This window comes from Bombina bombina, chromosome 2 (assembly GCF_027579735.1).
Source record: "Bombina bombina isolate aBomBom1 chromosome 2, aBomBom1.pri, whole genome shotgun sequence".
In the NCBI taxonomy this organism is placed as follows: domain Eukaryota; kingdom Metazoa; phylum Chordata; class Amphibia; order Anura; family Bombinatoridae; genus Bombina; species Bombina bombina.
In genome coordinates, this window is record NC_069500.1 from 1443097097 (window position 1) to 1443120855 (window position 23759).

Sequence of the window (23759 nt, forward strand, 5' to 3'; positions counted from 1 at the left end):
TCTATTAGCTCCCTTCTGTCTGTGTCTCTTGCAGGGGAGGGACAGACCCCATGAACTATAGCTCACTCCTGTCTGTGTCACCGTGTCACCTGCAGGGAAGGGACAGAACCCATGTCTATTAGCTCCCTTCTGTCTGTGTCTCTTGCAGGGGAGGGACAGACCCCATGAACTATAGCTCACTCCTATCTGTGTCACTGTGTCACCTGCAGCGGAGGGACAGAACCCATGTCTATTACCTCCCTTCTGTCTGTGTCATTCTGTCACCTGCAGGGAAGGGACAGATCCCATGTCCTATAGCTCCCTCCTCTCTGTGTCACCTGCAGGATAGGGACAGACCCCATGTCTATTAGCTCCCTCCCTTACTGCAGGTTTTGCTGCTTTTTACTGTCACTTATCTCGTTCACCTGTGGTGCTTCAGGAGTATCCAGGATAAGGTCTGGCAGTTCGGTGAGCATCCTATTGAACGCATATGCGATGTCTTCATCACTCATCACCTTCCCCACCAAGTCAGAGAGGAGACGTGACGTTAGCTCCCGATGGCTGGCTTTCCCCTCCAATGACAGGGACACTGCTATGCGGGGAACCCCAGGCTTTTCACTACCTAAATTCAGTTCCCTCAGGAGGGCCTGAAATGGGGACAAAGCCAGAAATAAAAATTATTTGTGCTAGAGATGATGGAATACCCAGGTATCCACTCACTAGTAATATCTCATGTAACCAGCACTATATGAGGTTCTGTAACTAATGTACTACACTATGTATCACTAGCGTGTGAGTACCAGTTATACTCTCACTAGTAATATCTCATGTAACCAGCGCTATATGAGGTTCTGTAACTGATGCACTACACTATGTATCACTAGCGTGAGTACCAGTTATACTCTCACTAGTAATATCTCATGTAACCAGCACTATATGAGGTTCTGTAACTAATGTACTACACTATGTATCACTAACGTGTGAGTACCAGTTATACACTCACTAGTAATATCTCATGTAACCAGTGCTATATGAGGTTCTGTAACTAATGCACTACACTATGTATCACTAGCGTGTGAGTACCAGTTATACTCTCACTAGTAATATCTCATGTAACCAGCACTATATGAGGTTCTGTAACTAATGTACTACACTATGTATCACTAGCGTGTGAGTACCAGTTATACACTCACTAGTAATATCTCATGTAACCAGCGCTAAATGAGGGTCTGTAACTAATGCACTACACTATGTATCACTAGCGTGTGAGTACCAGTTATACTCTCACTAGTAATATCTCATGTAATCAGCACTATATGAGGTTCTGTAACTAAATGTACTACACTATGTATCACTAGCGTGTGAGTACCAGTTATACTCTCACTAGTAATATCTCATGTAACCAGCACTATATGAGGTTCTGTAACTAAATGTACTACACTATGTATCACTAACGTGAGTACCAGTTATACTCTCACTAGTAATATCTCATGTAACCAGCACTATATGAGGTTCTGTATCTAATGTACTACACTATGTATCACTAAAGTGTGAGTACCAGTTATACTCTCACTAGTAATATCTCATGTAACCAGCGCTATATGAGGTTCTGTAACTAATGTACTACACTATGTATCACTAGCGTGTGAGTACCAGTTAAACTCTCACTAGTAGTATCTCATGTAACCAGCGCTATATGAGGTTCTGTAACTAATGCACTACACTATGTATCACTAGCGTGTGAGTACCATTTATACTCTCTCTAGTAATATCTCATGTAACCAGCGCTATATGAGGTTCTGTAACTTATGTACTACACTATGTATCACTAGCGTGTGAGTACCAGTTATACACTCACTAGTAATATCTCATGTAACCAGCGCTATATGAGGTTCTGTAACTAATGCACTACACTATGTATCACTAGCGTGTGAGTACCAGTTATACTCTCACTAGTAATATCTCATGTAACCAGCACTATATGAGGTTCTGTAAATAATGTACTACACTATGTATCACTAGTGTGTGAGTACCAGTTATACACGCACTAGTAATATCTCATGTAACCAGCACTATATGAGGTTCTGTAACTAATGCACTACACTATGTATCACTAGCGTGTGAGTACCAGTTATACACTCACTAGTAATATCTCATGTAACCAGCACTATATGAGGTTCTGTAACTAAATGTACTACACTATGTATCACTAACGTGAGTACCAGTTATACTCTCACTAGTAATATCTCATGTAACCAGCACTATATGAGGTTCTGTAACTAATGCACTACACTATGTATCACTAAAGTGTGAGTACCAGTTATACTCTCACTAGTAATATCTCATGTAACAGCACTATATGAGGTTCTGTAACTAATGCACTACACTATGTATCACTAGCGTGTGAGTACCAGTTATACTCTCACTAGTAATATCTCATGTAACAGCACTATATGAGGTTCTGTAACTAATGCACTACACTATGTATCACTAGCGTGTGAGTACCAGTTATACACTCACTAGTAATACCTCATGTAACCAGCGCTATGAGGTTCTGTAACTAATGTACTACACTATGTATCACTAGCGTGTGAGTACCAGTTATACACTCACTAGTAATATCTCATGTAACCAGCGCTATTTGAGGTTCTGTGACTAATGCACTACACTATGTATCACTAGCGTGTGAGTACCAGTTATACACTCACTAGTAATATCTCATGTAACCAGCGCTATATGAGGTTCTGTAACTAATGCACTACACTATGTATCACTAGCGTGTGAGTACCAGTTATACTCTCACTAGTAATATCTCATGTAACCAGCACTATATGAGGTTCTGTAACTTATGTACTACACTATGTATCACTAGCGTGTGAGTACCAGTTATACTCTCACTAGTAATATCTCATGTAACCAGCACTATATGAGGTTCTGTAACTAATGCACTACACTACGTATCACTAGCGTGTGAGTACCAGTTATACTCTCACTAGTAATATCTCATGTAACCAGCACTATATGAGGTTCTGTAACTAATGCACTACACTATGTATCACTAGCGTGTGAGTACCAGTTATACTCTCACTAGTAATATCTCATGTAACCAGCGCTATATGAGGTTCTGTAACTAATGCACTACACTATGTATCACTAGCGTGTGAGTACCAGTTATACACTCACTAGTAATATCTCATGTAACCAGCGCTATATGAGGTTCTGTAACTAATGCACTACACTATGTATCACTAACGTGTGAGTACCAGTTATACTCTCACTAGTAATATCTCATGTAACCAGCACTATATGAGGTTCTGTAACTAATGCACTACACTATGTATCACTAGCGTGTGAGTACCAGTTATACTCTCTCTAGTAATATCTCATGTAACCAGCACTATATGAGGTTCTGTAACTAATGCACTACACTATGTATCACTAGCGTGTGAGTACCAGTTATACACTCACTAGTAATATCTCATGTGACCAGCGCTATATGAGGTTCTGTAACTAATGCACTACACTATGTATCACTAAAGTGTGAGTACCAGTTATACTCTCACTAGTAATATCTCATGTAACCAGCACTATATGAGGTTCTGTAACTAATGTACTACACTACGTATCACTAGCGTGTGAGTACCAGTTATACTCTCACTAGTAATATCTCATGTAACCAGCGCTATATAAGGTTCTGTAAATAATGCACTACACTATGTATCACTAGCGTGTGAGTACCAGTTATACTCTCACTAGTAATATCTCATGTAACCAGCACTATATGAGGTTCTGTAACTAATGTACTACACTATGTATCACTAGCATGTGAGTACCAGTTATACACTCACTAGTAATATCTCATGTAACCAGCACTATATGAGGTTCTGTAACTAATGTATTACACTATGTATCACTAGCGTGTGAGTACCAGTTATACTCTCACTAGTAATATCTCATGTAACCAGCACTATATGAGGTTCTGTAACTAATGCACTACACTATGTATCACTAACGTGTGAGTACCAGTTATACTCTCACTAGTAATATCTCATGTAACCAGCGCTATATGAGGTTCTGTAACTAATGCACTACACTATGTATCACTAGCGTGTGAGTACCAGTTATACTCTCACTAGTAATATCTCATGTAACCAGCGCTATATGAGGTTCTGTAACTTATGTACTACACTATGTATCACTAGCGTGTGAGTACCAGTTATACTCTCACTAGTAATATCTCATGTAACCAGCACTATATGAGGTTCTGTAACTTATGTACTACACTATGTATCACTAGCGTGTGAGTACCAGTTATACTCTCACTAGTAATATCTCATGTAACCAGCGCTATATGAGGTTCTGTAACTTATGTACTACACTATGTATCACTAGCGTGTGAGTACCAGTTATACTCTCACTAGTAATATCTCATGTAACCAGCGCTATATGAGGTTCTGTAACTAATGCACTACACTATGTATCACTAAAGTGTGAGTACCAGTTATACACTCACTAGTAATATCTCATGTAACCAGCACTATATGAGGTTCTGTAACTAATGTACTACACTATGTATCACTAACGTGTCAGTACCAGTTATACTCTCACTAGTAATATCTCATGTAACCAGCGCTATATGAGGTTCTGTAACTAATGTACTACACTATGTATCACTAGCGTGTGAGTACCAGTTATACACTCACTAGTAATATCTCATGTAACCAGCGCTATATGAGGTTCTGTAACTAATGCACTACACTATGTAGCACTAGCGTGTGAGTACCAGTTATACACTCACTAGTAATATCTCATGTAACCAGCGCTATATAAGGTTCTGTAACTAATGCACTACACTATGTAGCACTAGCGTGAGTACCAGTTATACTCTCACTAGTAATATCTCATGTAACCAGCACTATATGAGGTTCTGTAACTAATGTACTACACTATGTATCATTAGCGTGTGAGTACCAGTTATACACTCACTAGTAATATCTCATGTAACCAGCGCTATATGAGGTTCTGTAACTAATGCACTACACTATGTATCACTAGCGTGTGAGTACCAGTTATACACTCACTAGTAATATCTCATGTAACCAGCACTATATGAGGTTCTGTAACTAATGCACTACACAATGTATCACTAAAGTGTGAGTACCAGTTATACACTCACTAGTAATATCTCATGTAACCAGCACTATATGAGGTTCTGTAACTAATGCACTACACTATGTATCACTAGCGTGTGAGTACCAGTTATACTCTCACTAGTAATATCTCATGTAACCAGCGCTATATGAGGTTCTGTAACTAATGCACTACACTATGTATCACTAGCGTGTGAGTACCAGTTATACACTCACTAGTAATATCTCATGTAACCAGCACTATATGAGGTTCTGTAACTAATGTATTACACTATGTATCACTAGCGTGTGAGTACCAGTTATACACTCACTAGTAATCTCATGTAACCAGCACTATATGAGGTTCTGTAACTAATGTACTACACTATGTATCACTAGCGTGTGAGTACCAGTTATACACTCACTAGTAATATCTCATGTAACCAGCACTATATGAGGTTCTGTAACTAATGTACTACACTATGCATCACTAGCGTGTGAGTACCAGTTATACACTCACTTGTAATATCTCATGTAGCCAGCACTATATGAGGTTCTGTAACTAATGTACTACACTATGTATCAGTAGCGTGTGAGTACCAGTTATACACTCACTAGTAATATCTCATGTAACCAGCACTATATGAGGTTCTGTAACTAATGTACTACACTATGTATCACTAGCGTGTGAGTACCAGTTATACACTCACTAGTAATATCTCATGTAACCAGCACTATATGAGGTTCTGTAACTAATGTACTACACTATGCATCACTAGCGTGTGAGTACCAGTTATACTCTCACTAGTAATATCTCATGTAACCAGCGCTATATGAGGTTCTGTTACTAATACACTACACTATGTATCACTAGCGTGTGAGTACCAGTTATACTCTCACTAGTAATATCTCATGTAACCAGCACTATATGAGGTTCTGTAACTAATGCACCACACTATGTATCACTAGCGTGAGTACCAGTTATACTCTCACTAGTAATATCTCATGTAACCAGCACTATATGAGGTTCTGTAACTAATGCACTACACTATGTATCATTAGCGTGTGAGTACCAGTTATACTCTCACTAGTAATATCTCATGTAACCAGCACTATATGAGGTTCTGTAACTAATGCACTACACTATGTATCATTAGCGTGTGAGTACCAGTTATACTCTCACTAGTAATATCTCATGTAACCAGCACTATATGAGGTTCTGTAACTAATGCACTACACTATGTATCACTAACGTGTGAGTACCAGTTATACTCTCACTAGTAATATCTCATGTAACCAGCAATATATGAGGTTCTGTAACTAACGCACTACACTATGTATCACTAGCGTGCGAGTACCAGTTATACTCTCACTAGTAATATCTCATGTAACCAGCGCTATATGAGGTTCTGTAACTAATGTACTACACTATGTATCACTAGCGTGTGAGTACCAGTTATACACTCACTAGTAATATCTCATGTAACCAGCGCTATATGAGGTTCTGTAACTAATGCACTACACTATGTAGCACTAGCGTGTGAGTACCAGTTATACACTCACTAGTAATATCTCATGTAACCAGCGCTATATAAGGTTCTGTAACTAATGCACTACACTATGTAGCACTAGCGTGAGTACCAGTTATACTCTCACTAGTAATATCTCATGTAACCAGCACTATATGAGGTTCTGTAACTAATGTACTACACTATGTATCATTAGCGTGTGAGTACCAGTTATACACTCACTAGTAATATCTCATGTAACCAGCGCTATATGAGGTTCTGTAACTAATGCACTACACTATGTATCACTAGCGTGTGAGTACCAGTTATACACTCACTAGTAATATCTCATGTAACCAGCACTATATGAGGTTCTGTAACTAATGCACTACACAATGTATCACTAAAGTGTGAGTACCAGTTATACTCTCACTAGTAATATCTCATGTAACCAGCACTATATGAGGTTCTGTAACTAATGAACTACACTATGTATCACTAGCGTGTGAGTACCAGTTATACTCTCACTAGTAATATCTCATGTAACCAGCACTATATGAGGTTCTGTAACTAATGCACTACACTATGTATCACTAGCGTGTGAGTACCAGTTATACTCTCACTAGTAATATCTCATGTAACCAGCGCTATATGAGGTTCTGTAACTAATGCACTACACTATGTATCACTAGCGTGTGAGTACCAGTTATACACTCACTAGTAATATCTCATGTAACCAGCACTATATGAGGTTCTGTAACTAATGTATTACACTATGTATCACTAGCGTGTGAGTACCAGTTATACACTCACTAGTAATATCTCATGTAACCAGCACTATATGAGGTTCTGTAACTAATGTACTACACTATGTATCACTAGCGTGTGAGTACCAGTTATACACTCACTAGTAATATCTCATGTAACCAGCGCTATATGAGGATCTGTAACTAATGCACTACACTAGGTATCACTAGCGTGTGAGTACCAGTTATACACTCACTTTTAATATCTCATGTAGCCAGCACTATATGAGGTTCTGTAACTAATGTACTACACTATGTATCAGTAGCGTGTGAGTACCAGTTATACACTCACTAGTAATATCTCATGTAACCAGCACTATATGAGGTTCTGTAACTAATGTACTACACTATGTATCACTAGCGTGTGAGTACCAGTTATACACTCACTAGTAATATCTCATGTAACCAGCACTATATGAGGTTCTGTAACTAATGTACTACACTATGCATCACTAGCGTGTGAGTACCAGTTATACTCTCACTAGTAATATCTCATGTAACCAGCACTATATGAGGTTCTGTAACTAATGCACCACACTATGTATCACTAGCGTGAGTACCAGTTATACTCTCACTAGTAATATCTCATGTAACCAGCACTATATGAGGTTCTGTAACTAATGCACTACACTATGTATCATTAGCGTGTGAGTACCAGTTATACTCTCACTAGTAATATCTCATGTAACCAGCACTATATGAGGTTCTGTAACTAATGCACTACACTATGTATCATTAGCGTGTGAGTACCAGTTATACTCTCACTAGTAATATCTCATGTAACCAGCACTATATGAGGTTCTGTAACTAATGCACTACACTATGTATCACTAACGTGTGAGTACCAGTTATACTCTCAGTAGTAATATCTCATGTAACCAGCACTATATGAGGTTCTGTAACTAATGCACTACACTATGTATCACTAGCGTGTGAGTACCAGTTATACTCTCACTAGTAAAATCTCATGTAACCAGCGCTATATGAGGTTCTGTTACTAATACACTACACTATGTATCACTAACGTGTGAGTACCAGTTATACTCTCACTAGTAATATCTCATGTAACCAGCACTATATGAGGTTCTGTAACTAATGCACTACACTATGTATCACTAGCGTGTGAGTACCAGTTATACTCTCACTAGTAATACCTCATGTAACCAGCACTATATGAGGTTCTGTAACTAATGTACTACACTATGTATCACTAGCGTGTGAGTACCAGTTATACTCTCACTAGTAATACCTCATGTAACCAGCACTATATGAGGTTCTGTAACTAATGTACTACACTATGTATCACTAGCGTGTGAGTACCAGTTATACACTCACTAGTAATATCTCATGTAACCAGCGCTATATGAGGTTCTGTAACTAATGTACTACACTATGTATCACTAGCGTGTGAGTACCAGTTATACTCTCACTAGTAATATCTCATGTAACCAGCACTATATGAGGTTCTGTAACTAATGTACTACACTATGTATCACTAGCGTGTGAGTACCAGTTATACACTCACTAGTAATATCTCATGTAACCAGCACTATATGAGGTTCTGTAACTAATGTACTACACTATGTATCACTAGCGTGTGAGTGCCAATTATACTCTCACTAGTAATATCTCATGTAACCAGCACTATATGAGGTTCTGTAACTTATGTACTACACTATGTATCACTAGCGTGTGAGTACCAGTTATACTCTCACTAGTAATATCTCATGTAACCAGCGCTATATGAGGTTCTGTAACTAATGCACTACACTATGTATCACTAGCGTGTGAGTACCAGTTATACACTCACTAGTAATATCTCATGTAAGCAGCACTATATGAGGTTCTGTAACTAATGCACTACACTATGTATCACTAGCGTGTGAGTACCAGTTATACACTCACTAGTAATATCTCATGTAACCAGCACTATATGAGGTTCTGTAACTAATGCACTACACTATGTATCACTAGTGTGTGAGTACCAGTTATACACTCACTAGTAATATCTCATGTAACCAGCACTATATGAGGTTCTGTAACTAATGCACTACACTATGTATCACTAGCGTGTGAGTACCAGTTATACTCTCACTAGTAATATCTCATGTAACCAGCACTATATGAGGTTCTGTAACTAATGCACTACACTATGTATCACTAGCGTGTGAGTACCAGTTATACTCTCACTAGTAATACCTCATGTAACCAGCACTATATGAGGTTCTGTAACTTATGTACTACACTATGTATCACTAACGTGTGAGTACCAGTTATACACTCACTAGTAATATCTCATGTAACCAGCACTATATGAGGTTCTGTAACTAATGCACTACACTATGTATCACTAGCGTGTGAGTACCAGTTATACTCTCACTAGTAATATCTCATGTAACCAGCACTATATGAGGTACTGTAACTAATGTACTACACTATGTATCACTAACGTGTGAGTACCAGTTATACACTCACTAGTAATATCTCATGTAACCAGCACTATATGAGGTTCTGTAACTAATGCACTACACTATGTATCACTAACGTGTGAGTACCAGTTATACACTCACTAGTAATATCTCATGTAACCAGCACTATATGAGGTTCTGTAACTAATGCACTACACTATGTATCACTAGCGTGTGAGTACCAGTTATACTCTCACTAGTAATATCTCATGTAACCAGCACTATATGAGGTTCTATAACTAATGTACTACACTATGTATCACTAGCGTGTGAGTACCAGTTATACTCTCACTAGTAATATCTCATGTAACCAGCACTATATGAGGTTCTGTAACTAATGCACTACACTATTTATAACTAGCGTGTGAGTACCAGTTATACACTCACTAGTAATATCTCATGTAACCAGCACTATATGAGGTTCTGTAACTAATGTACTACACTATGTATCCAGTTATACACTCACTAGTAATATCTCATGTAACCAGCGCTATATGAGGTTCTGTAACTAATGTACTACACTATGTATCACTAAAGTGTGAGTACCAGTTATACTCTCACTAGTAATATCTCATGTAACCAGCACTATATGACGTTCTGTAACTAATGTACTACACTATGTATCACTAGCGTGTGAGTACCAGTTATACTCTCACTAGTAATATCTCATGTAACCAGCACTATATGAGGTTCTGTAACTAATGTACTACACTATGTATCACTAGTGTGTGAGTACCAGTTATACTCTCACTAGTAATATCTCATGTAACCAGCGCTATATGAGGTTCTGTAACTAATGCACTACACTATGTATCACTAGCGTGTGAGTACCAGTTATACTCTCACTAGTAATATCTCATGTAATCAGCACTATATGAGGTTCTGTAACTAAATGTACTACACTATGTATCACTAGCGTGAGTACCAGTTATACACTCACTAGTAATATCTCATGTAACCAGCACTATATGAGGTTCTGTAACTAATGTACTACACTATGTATCATTAGCGTGTGAGTACCAGGTATACACTCACTAGTAATATCTCATGTAACCAGCGCTATATGAGGTTCTGTAACTAATGCACTACACTATGTATCACTAGCGTGTGAGTACCAGTTATACTTTCACTAGTAATATCTCATGTAACCAGCACTATATGAGGTTCTGTAACTAATGTACTACACTATGTATCACTAGCGTGTGAGTACCAGTTATACTCTCACTAGTAATACCTCATGTAACCAGCGCTATATGAGGTTCTGTAACTAATGTACTACACTATGTATCACTAGCGTGTGAGTACCAGTTATACACTCACTAGTAATATCTCATGTAACCAGCACTATATGAGGTTCTGTAACTAATGCACTACACTATGTATCACTAGCGTGTGAGTACCAGTTATACACTCACTAGTAATATCTCATGTAACCAGCACTATATGAGGTTCTGTAACTAATGTACTACACTATGTATCACTTGCGTGTGAGTATCAGTTATACTCTCACTAGTAATATCTCATGTAACCAGCGCTATATGAGGTTCTGTAACTAATGCACTACACTATGTATCACTAGCGTGTGAGTACCAGTTAAACTCTCACTAGTAATATCTCATGTAACCAGCACTATATGAGGTTCCGTAACTAATGTACTACACTATGTATCACTAGCGTGTGAGTACCAGTTATAATCTCACTAGTAATATCTCATGTAACCAGCGCTATATGAGGTTCTGTAACTAAATGTACTACACTATGTATCACTAACGTGTGAGTACCAGTTATACTCTCACTAGTAATATCTCATGTAACCAGCGCTATATGAGGTTCTGTAACTAAATGTACTACACTATGTATCACTAACGTGTGAGTACCAGTTATAATCTCACTAGTAATATCTCATGTAACCAGCGCTATATGAGGTTCTGTAACTAAATGTACTACACTATGTATCACTAACGTGTGAGTACCAGTTATACTCTCACTAGTAATATCTCATGTAATCAGCGCTATATGAGGTTCTGTAACTAATGCACTACACTATGTATCACTAGCATGTGAGTACCAGTTATACTCTCACTAGTAATATCTCATGTAACCAGCACTATATGAGGTTCTGTAACTAATGCACTACACTATGTATCACTAGCGTGTGAGTACCAGTTATACTCTCAATAGTAATATCTCATGTAACCAGCACTATATGAGGTTCTGTAACTAATGCACTACACTATGTATCACTAACGTGTGAGTACCAGTTATACACTCACTAGTAATATCTCATGTAACCAGCGCTATATGAGGTTCTGTAACTAATGCACTACACTATGTATCACTAGCGTGAGTACCAGTTATACTCTCACTAGTAATATCTCATGTAACCAGCACTATATGAGGTTCCGTAACTAATGTACTACACTATGTATCACTAGCGTGTGAGTACCAGTTATACTCTCACTAGTAATATCTCATGTAACCAGCGCTATATGAGGTTCTGTAACTAATGTATTACACTATGTATCACTAGCGTGTGAGTACCAGTTATACTCTCACTAGTAATATCTCATGTAATCAGCACTATATGAGGTTCTGTAACTAATGCACTACACTATGTATCACTAGCGTGTGAGTACCAGTTATACTCTCACTAGTAATATCTCATGTAACCAGCACTATATGAGGTTCTGTAACTAATGTACTACACTATGTATCACTTGCGTGTGAGTATCAGTTATACTCTCACTAGTAATATCTCATGTAACCAGCGCTATATGAGGTTCTGTAACTAATGCACTACACTATGTATCACTAGCGTGTGAGTACCAGTTATACTCTCACTAGTAATATCTCATGTAACCAGCACTATATGAGGTTCCGTAACTAATGTACTACACTATGTATCACTAGCGTGTGAGTACCAGTTATACTCTCACTAGTAATATCTCATGTAACCAGCGCTATATGAGGTTCTGTAACTAATGCACTACACTATGTATCACTAGCGTGTGAGTACCAGTTATACTCTCACTAGTAATATCTCATGTAACCAGCACTATATGAGGTTCTGTAACTAATGCACTACACTATGTATCACTAGCGTGTGAGTACCAGTTATACTCTCACTAGTAATATCTCATGTAACCAGCACTATATGAGGTTCTGTAACTAATGTACTACACTATGTATCACTAGCGTGTGAGTACCAGTTATACACTCACTAGTAATATCTCATGTAACCAGCACTATATGAGGTTCTGTAACTAATGCACTACACTATGTATCACTAGCGTGTGAGTACCAGTCATACTCTCACTAGTAATATCTCATGTAACCAGCGCTATATGAGGTTCTGTAACTAATACACTACACTATGTATCATTAGCGTGTGAGTGCCAGTTATACTCTCACTAGTAATACCTCATGTAACCAGCACTATATGAGGTTCTGTAACTAATGCACTACACTATGTATCACTAACGTGTGAGTACCAGCTATACACTCACTAGTAATATCTCATGTAACCAGCGCTATATGAGGTTCTGTAACTAATGCACTACACTATGTATCACTAGCGTGTGAGTACCAGTTATACTCTCACTAGTAATATCTCATGTAACCAGGACTATATGAGGTTCTGTAACTAATCTACTACACTATGTATCACTAGCGTGTCAGTACCAGTTATACACTCACTAGTAATATCTCATGTAACCAGCGCTATATGAGGTTTTGTAAATAATGCACTACACTATGTATCACTAACGTGTGAGTACCAGTTATACACTCACTAGTAATATCTCATGTAACCAGCACTATATGAGGTTCTGTAACTAATGCACTACACTATGTATCACTAGCGTGTCAGTACCAGTTATACTCTCACTAGTAATATCTCATGTAACCAGCGCTATGAGGTTCTGTAACTAATGCACTACACTATGTATCACTAGTGTGTGAGTACCAGTTATACTCTCACTAGTAGTATCTCATGTAACCAGCGCTATGAGGTTCTGTAACTTATGTAATACACTATGTATCACTAGCGTGTGAGTACCAGTTATACTCTCACTAGTAATATCTCATGTAACCAGCGCTATATGAGGTTCTGTAACTAATGCACTACACTATGTATCACTAGCGTGTGAGTACCAGTTATACTCTCACTAGTAATATCTCATGTAACCAGCGCTATATGAGGTTCTTTAACTAATGCACTACACTATGTATCACTAGCGTGTGAGTACCAGTTATACTCTCACTAGTAATATCTCATGTAACCAGCGCTATATGAGGTTCTTTAACTAATGCACTACACTATGTATCACTAGCGTGTGAGTACCAGTTATACTCTCACTAGTAATATCTCATGTAACCAGCACTATATGAGGTTCTGTAACTAATGTACTACACTATGTATCACTAGCGTGTGAGTACCAGTTATACACTCACTAGTAATATCTCATGTAACCAGCGCTATATGAGGTTCTGTAACTAATGCACTACACTATGTATCACTAGCGTGTGAGTACCAGTTATACACTCACTAGTAATATCTCATGTAACCAGCGCTATATGAGGTTCTGTAACTAATGTACTACACTATGTATCACTAACGTGTGAGTACCAGTTATACTCTCACTAGTAATATCTCATGTAACCAGCACAATATGAGGTTCTATAACTAATGTACTACACTATGTATCACTAGCGTGTGAGTACCAGTTATACACTCACTAGTAATATCTCATGTAACCAGCACTATATGAGGTTCTGTAACTAATGCACTACACTATGTATCACTAGCGTGTGAGTACCAGTTATACTCTCACTAGTAATATCTCATGTAACCAGCGCTATATGAGGTTCTGTAATTAATGTACTACACTATGTATCACTAACGTGTGAGTACCAGTTATACACTCACTAGTAATATCTCATGTAACCAGCACTATATGAGGTTCTGTAACTAATGCATTACACTATGTATCATTAGCGTGTGAGTACCAGTTATACTCTCACTAGTAATATCTCATGTAACCAGCACTATATGAGGTTCTGTAACTAATGCACTACACTATGTATCACTAGCGTGTGAGTACCAGTTATACACTCACTAGTAATATCTCATGTAACCAGCACTATATGAGGTTCTGTAACTAATGTACTACACTATGTATCACTAACGTGTGAGTACCAGTTATACACTCACTAGTAATATCTCATGTAACCAGCACTATATGAGGTTCTGTAACTAATGCACTACACTATGTATCACTAGCGTGTGAGTACCAGTTATACACTCACTAGTAATACCTCATGTAACCAGCACTATATGAGGTTCTTTAACTAATGTATTACACTATGTATCACTAGCGTGTGAGTACCAGTTATACTCTCACTAGTAATATCTCATGTAACCAGCACTATATGAGGTTCTGTAACTAATGTACTACACTATGTATCACTAGCGTGTGAGTACCAGTTATACACTCACTAGTAATATCTCATGTAACCAGTGCTATATGAGGTTCTGTAACTAATGCACTACACTATGTATCACTAGCGTGTGAGCACCAGTTATACACTCACTAGTAATATCTCATGTAACCAGCACTATATGAGGTTCTGTAACTAATGCACTACACTATGTATCACTAACGTGTGAGTACCAGTTATACACTCACTAGTAATATCTCATGTAACCAGCACTATATGAGGTTCTGTAACTAATGCACTACACTATGTATCACTAGCGTGTGAGTACCAGTTATACACTCACTAGTAATATCTCATGTAACCAGCACTATATGAGGTTCTGTAACTAATGCACTACACTATGTATCACTAACGTGTGAGTACCAGTTATACACTCACTAGTAATATCTCATGTAACCAGCACTATATGAGGTTCTGTAACTAATGCACTACACTATGAATCACTAGCGTGTGAGTACCAGTTATACTCTCACTAGTAATATCTCATGTAACCAGCGCTATATGAGGTTCTGTAACTAATGCACTACACTATGTATCACTAGCGTGTGAGTACCAGTTATACACTCACTAGTAATATCTCATGTAACCAGCGCTATATGAGGTTCTGTAACTAATGCACTACACTATGTATCACTAGCGTGTGAGTACCAGTTATGCACTCACTAGTAATATCTCATGTAACCAGCACTATGAGGATCTGTAACTAATGCACTACACTATGTATCACTAGCGTGTGAGTACCAGTTATACACTCACTAGCAATATCTTATGTAACCAGCACTATATGAGGTTCTGTAACTAATGCACTACACTATGTATCACTAGCGTGTGAGTACCAGTTATACACTCACTAGTAATATCTCATGTAACCAGCGCTATATGAGGTTCTGTAACTAATGCACTACACTATGTATCACTAGCGTGTGAGTACCAGTTATACTCTCACTAGTAATATCTCATGTAACCAGCGCTATATGAGGTTCTGTAACTAATGCACTACACTATGTATCACTAGCGTGTCAGTACCAGTTATACTCTCACTAGTAATATCTCATGTAACCAGCGCTATGAGGTTCTGTAACTAATGCACTACACTACGTATCACTAGCGTGTGAGTACCAGTTATACTCTCACTAGTAATATCTCATGTAACCAGCACTATATGAGGTTCTGTAACTAAATGTACTACACTATGTATCACTAGCGTGTGAGTACCAGTTATACACTCACTAGTAATATCTCATGTAACCAGTGCTATATGAGGTTCTGTAACTAATGTACTACACTATGTATCACTAGCGTGTGAGTACCAGTTATACTCTCACTAGTAATATCTCATGTAACCAGCGCTGTATGAGGCTCTGTAACTAATGCACTACACTATGCATCACTAGCGTGTGAGTACCAGTTATACTCTCACTAGTAATATCTCATGTAACCAGCACTGTATGAGGCTCTGTAACTAATGCACTACACTATGTATCACTAGCGTGTGAGTACCAGTTATTCTCTCACTAGTAATATCTCATGTAACCAGAGCTATATGAGGTTCTGTAACTAATGCACTACACTATGTATCACTAGCGTGTCAGTACCAGTTATACACTCACTAGTAATATCTCATGTAACCAGCACAATATGAGGTTCTGTAACTAATGCACTACACTATGTATCACTAGCGTGTGAGTACCAGTTATACTCTCACTAGTAATATCTCATGTAACCAGCACTATATGAGGTACTGTAACTAATGCACTACACTATGTATCACTAACGTGTCAGTACCAGTTATACACTCACTAGTAATATCTCATGTAACCAGCACTATATGAGGTTCTGTAACTAATGTACTACACTATGTATCACTAGCGTGTGAGTACCAGTTATACTCTCACTAGTAATATCTCATGTAACCAGCACTATATGAGGTTCTGTAACTAATGCACTACACTATGTATCACTAGCGTGAGTACCAGTTATACTCTCACTAGTAATATCTCATGTAACCAGCACTATATGAGGTTCTGTAACTAAATGTATTACACTATGTATCACTAGCGTGTGAGTACCAGTTATACTCTCACTAGTAATACCTCATGTAACCAGCACTATATGAGGTTCTGTAACTAATGCATTACACTATGTATCACTAGCGTGTGAGTACCAGTTATACACTCAATAGTAATACCTCATGTAACCAGCACTATATGAGGTTCTGTAACTAATGCACTACACTATGTATCACTAGCGTGAGTACCAGTTATACTCTCACTAGTAATATCTCATGTAACCAGCACTATATGAGGTTCTGTAACTAATGCACTACACTATGTATCACTAACGTGTGAGTACCAGTTATACTCTCACTAGTAATATCTCATGTAACCAGCACAATATGAGGTTCTGTAACTAATGTACTACACTATGTATCACTAGCGTGTGAGTACCAGTTATACTCTCACTAGTAATATCTCATGTAACCAGCGCTATATGAGGTTCTGTAACTAATGCACTACACTATGTATCACTAGCGTGTGAGTACCAGTTATACACTCACTAGTAATACCTCATGTAACCAGCACTATATGAGGTTCTTTAACTAATGTATTACACTATGTATCACTAGCGTGTGAGTACCAGTTATACTCTCACTAGTAATATCTCATGTAACCAGCACTATATGAGGTTCTGTAACTAATGTACTACACTATGTATCACTAGCGTGTGAGTACCAGTTATACACTCACTAGTAATATCTCATGTAACCAGTGCTATATGAGGTTCTGTAACTAATGCACTACACTATGTATCACTAGCGTGTGAGCACCAGTTATACACTCACTAGTAATATCTCATGTAACCAGCACTATATGAGGTTCTGTAACTAATGCACTACACTATGTATCACTAACGTGTGAGTACCAGTTATACACTCACTAGTAATATCTCATGTAACCAGCACTATATGAGGTTCTGTAACTAATGCACTACACTATGTATCACTAGCGTGTGAGTACCAGTTATACACTCACTAGTAATATCTCATGTAACCAGCACTATATGAGGTTCTGTAACTAATGCACTACACTATGTATCACTAACGTGTGAGTACCAGTTATACACTCACTAGTAATATCTCATGTAACCAGCACTATATGAGGTTCTGTAACTAATGCACTACACTATGAATCACTAGCGTGTGAGTACCAGTTATACTCTCACTAGTAATATCTCATGTAACCAGCGCTATATGAGGTTCTGTAACTAATGCACTACACTATGTATCACTAGCGTGTGAGTACCAGTTATACACTCACTAGTAATATCTCATGTAACCAGCGCTATATGAGGTTCTGTAACTAATGCACTACACTATGTATCACTAGCGTGTGAGTACCAGTTATACACTCACAAGTAATATCTCATGTAACCAGCACTATGAGGATCTGTAACTAATGCACTACACTATGTATCACTAGCGTGTGAGTACCAGTTATACACTCACTAGCAATATCTTATGTAACCAGCACTATATGAGGTTCTGTAACTAATGCACTACACTATGTATCACTAGCGTGTGAGTACCAGTTATACACTCACTAGTAATATCTCATGTAACCAGCGCTATATGAGGTTCTGTAACTAAATGTACTACACTATGTATCACTAGCGTGTGAGTACCAGTTATACTCTCACTAGTAATATCTCATGTAACCAGCGCTATGAGGTTCTGTAACTAATGCACTACACTATGTATCACTAGCGTGTGAGTACCAGTTATACACTCACTAGTAATATCTCATGTAACCAGCGCTATATGAGGTTCTGTAACTAAATGTACTACACTATGTATCACTAGCGTGTGAGTACCAGTTATACTCTCACTAGTAATATCTCATGTAACCAGCGCTATATGAGGTTCTGTAACTAATGCACTACACTATGTATCACTAGCGTGTCAGTACCAGTTATACTCTCACTAGTAATATCTCATGTAACCAGCGCTATGAGGTTCTGTAACTAATGCACTACACTATGTATCACTAGCGTGTGAGTACCAATTATACTCTCACTAGTAATATCTCATGTAACCAGCACTATATGAGGTTCTGTAACTAAATGTACTACACTATGTATCACTAGCGTGTGAGTACCAGTTATACACTCACTAGTAATATCTCATGTAACCAGTGCTATATGAGGTTCTGTAACTAATGTACTACACTATGTATCACTAGCGTGTGAGTACCAGTTATACTCTCACTAGTAATATCTCATGTAACCAGCGCTGTATGAGGCTCTGTAACTAATGCACTACACTATGTATCACTAGCGTGTGAGTACCAGTTATACTCTCACTAGTAATATCTCATGTAACCAGCACTGTATGAGGCTCTGTAACTAATGCACTACACTATGTATCACTAGCGTGTGAGTACCAGTTATACTCTCACTAGTAATATCTCATGTAACCAGAGCTATATGAGGTTCTGTAACTAATGCACTACACTATGTATCACTAGCGTGTCAGTACCAGTTATACACTCACTAGTAATATCTCATGTAACCAGCACAATATGAGGTTCTGTAACTAATGCACTACACTATGTATCACTAGCGTGTGAGTACCAGTTATACTCTCACTAGTAATATCTCATGTAACCAGCACTATATGAGGTACTGTAACTAATGCACTACACTATGTATCACTAGCGTGTGAGTACCAGTTATACACTCACTAGTAATATCTCATGTAACCAGCACTATATGAGGTTCTGTAACTAATGTACTACACTATGTATCACTAGCGTGTGAGTACCAGTTATACTCTCACTAGTAATATCTCATGTAACCAGCACTATATGAGGTTCTGTAACTAATGCACTACACTATGTATCACTAGCGTGAGTACCAGTTATACTCTCACTAGTAATATCTCATGTAACCAGCACTATATGAGGTTCTGTAACTAAATGTATTACACTATGTATCACTAGCGTGTGAGTACCAGTTATACTCTCACTAGTAATACCTCATGTAACCAGCACTATATGAGGTTCTGTAACTAATGCATTACACTATGTATCACTAGCGTGTGAGTACCAGTTATACACTCACTAGTAATACCTCATGTAACCAGCACTATATGAGGTTCTGTAACTAATGCACTACACTATGTATCACTAGCGTGTGAGTACCAGTTATACACTCACTAGTAATATCTCATGTAACCAGCACTATATGAGGTTCTGTAACTAATGCACTACACTATGTATCACTAGCGTGTGAGTACCAGTTATACTCTCACTAGTAACATCTCATGTAACCAGCACTATATGAGGTTCTGTAACTAATGCATTACACTATGTAGCACTAGCGTGTGAGTACCAGTTATACACTCACTAGTAATATCTCATGTAACCAGCACTATATGAGGTTCTGTAACTTATGTACTACACTATGTATCACTAGCGTGTGAGTACCAGTTATACTCTCAGTAGTAATATCTCATGTAACCAGCACTATATGAGGTTCTGTAATTAATGCACTACACTATGTATCATTAGCGTGTGAGTACCAGTTATACTCTCACTAGTAATATCTCATGTAACCAGCACTATATGAGGTTCTGTAACTAATGTACTACACTATGTATCACTAGCGTGAGTACCAGTTATACTCTCACTAGTAATACCTCATGTAACTAGCACTATATGAGGTTCTGTAACTAATGCACTACACTATGTATCACTAGCGTGTGAGTACCAGTTATACACTCACTAGTAATATCTCATGTAATCAGCACTATATGAGGATCTGTAACTAATGCACTACACTATGTATCACTAGCGTGTGAGTACCAGTTATACTCTCACTAGTAATATCTCATGTAACCAGCACAATATGAGGTTCTGTAACTAATGCACTACACTATGTATCACTAGCGTGTGAGTACCAGTTATACACTCACTAGTAATATCTCATGTAACCAGCACAATATGAGGTTCTGTAACTAATGTACTACACTATGTATCACTAGCGTGTGAGTACCAGTTATACACTCACTAGTAATATCTCATGTAACCAGCACTATATGAGGTTCTGTAACTAATGCTATGAATCTGTGTGTGTTTATTGGTGTGTGTGTTTATGGGTGTGTGTGTGTTTATTGGTGTGTGTGTGTGTTTATAGGTGTGTGTGTGTGTTTATAGGTGTGTGTGTTTATTGGTGTGTGTGTGTGTGTTTATTGGTGTGCATGTTTATTGGTGTGTGTGTGTGTTTATTGGTGTGCATGTGTGTTTATAGGTGTATGTGTGTGTGTGTGTTTATTGGTGTGTGTTTATAGGTGTGTGTGTGTGTGTGTGTTTATTGGTGTGTGAGTGTGTTTATTGGTGTGCACATGTTTATTTGTGTGTGTGTGTGTTTATTGGTGTGTGTGTGTGTGTTTATTGGTGTGTGCGTGTGTTTATTGGTGTGTGCGTGTGTTTATTGGTGTGCGCGTGTGTTTATTGGTGTGCGCGTGTGTTTATTGGTGTGCGCGTGTGTTTATTGGTGTGCGCGTGTGTTTATTGGTGTGCGCGTGTGTTTATGGGTGTGCGCGTGTGTTTATGGGTGTGCGCGTGTGTTTATGGGTGTGCGCGTGTGTTTATGGGTGTGCGCGTGTGTTTATGGGTGTGCGCGTGTGTTTATGGGTGTGCGCGTGTGTTTATGGGTGTGCGCGTGTGTTTATGGGTGTGCGCGTGAGTTTATGGGTGTGCGCGTGAGTTTATGTGTGTGCGCGTGAGTTTATGGGTGTGCATGTGTTTTTATAGGTGTGTGTGTTTATTGGGGTGTGTGTGTGTTTATGGCTGTGCGCGTGTGTTTATTGTTGTGTGTGTTTATGGCTGTGCGCATGTGTTTATTGGTGTGTGTTTATAGGTGTGTGTGTGTGTGTGTATTAGTGTGTGTTTATTGGTGTGTGTGTTTATTGGTGTGTGTGTTTATTGGTGTGTGTGTGTATTGGTGTGTGTGTGTATTGGTGTGTGTGTTTGTATTGGTGTGTGTGTGTGTATTGGTGTGTGTGTGTGTATTGGTGTGTGTATTGGTGTGTGCGTGTGTATTGGCGTGTGTGTTTATGGGTGTGCGTGTGTGTTTATGGGTGTGCGCGTGTGTTTATGGGTGTGCGCGTGTGTTTATGGGTGTGCGCGTGTGTTTATGGGTGTGCGCGTGTGTTTATGGGTGTGCGCGTGTGTTTATGGGTGTGCGCGTGTGTGTGTTTATTGGTGTGAACGTGTATTTATTGGTGTGTGTGTGTGTGTGTGTGTGTATTGGTGTGTGTGTGTGTTTATTGGTGTGTGTGTGTGTGTGTTTATTGGTGTGTGTGTGTGTGTATTGGTGTGTGTGTGTTTATTGGTGTGTGTGTGTGTTTATAGGTGTGCGTGTGTGTTTATAGGTGTGCGTGTGTTTATTGGTGTGTGTGTGTGTGTGTGTGTGTTTATAGGTGTGCGTGTGTTTATTGGTGTGTGTTTATTGGTGTGTGTGTGTGTTTATAGGTGTGCGTGTGTTTATTGGTGTGTGTGTGTGTGTGTGTGTGTGTGTTTATAGGTGTGCGTGTGTTTATGGGTGTGTGTGTGTGTTTATGGGTGTGTGTGTGTTTATTGGTGTGTATTGGTGTGTGTGTTTATTGGTGTGTGTGTATTGGTGTGTGTGTATTGGTGTGTGTGTGTTTATTGGTGTGTGTGTGTGTATGTTTATAGGTGTGCGTGTGTTTATTGGTGTGTGTGTGTGTGTGTGTGTTTATAGGTGTGCGTGTGTTTATTGGTGTGTGTGTGTGTGTGTTTATAGGTGTGCGTGTGTTTATTGGTGTGTGTGTGTGTGTGTGTGTGTGTTTATAGGTGTGCGTGTGTTTATGGGTGTGTGTGTGTGTGTTTATTGGTGTGTGTGTGTTTATTGGTGTGTGTGTGTGTGTGTGTTTATAGGTGTGTGTGTGTGTTTATAGGTGTGCGTGTGTTTATAGGTGTGCGTGTGTTTATGGGTGTGTGTGTGTGTGTGTTTATAGGTGTGTGTGTGTGTGTGTTTATAGGTGTGCGTGTGTTTATTGGTGTGTGTGTGTGTTTATAGGTGTGCGTGTGTTTATGGGTGTGTGTGTGTTTATGGGTGTGTGTGTGTGTGTGTGTGTGTTTATAGGTGTGCGTGTGTTTATTGGTGTGTGTGTGTGTTTATAGGTGTGCGTGTGTTTATGGGTGTGCGTGTGCTTATGGGTGTGTGTGTGTGTGTGTTTATAGGTGTGTGTGTGTGTGTGTGTTTATAGGTGTGCGTGTGTTTATTGGTGTGTGTGTGTGTGTGTGTGTGTGTGTTTATAGGTGTGCGTGTGTTTATGGGTGTGTGTGT

The 23759-nt window shown here is 38.6% G+C and overlaps 1 protein-coding gene across 1 annotated transcript in view; it reads right to left on the bottom strand.

Annotated features, from left to right (window-relative positions):
• Positions 1 to 23759, bottom strand: part of LOC128650455 (programmed cell death protein 4-like) — a 220907-nt gene that overhangs the window by 134669 nt on the left and 62479 nt on the right. The window contains exon 5 of the mRNA XM_053704405.1: positions 405 to 626. Coding sequence (XP_053560380.1) covers positions 405 to 626 — 222 coding nt within the window. The remainder of the gene's footprint in view (positions 1 to 404; positions 627 to 23759) is intronic.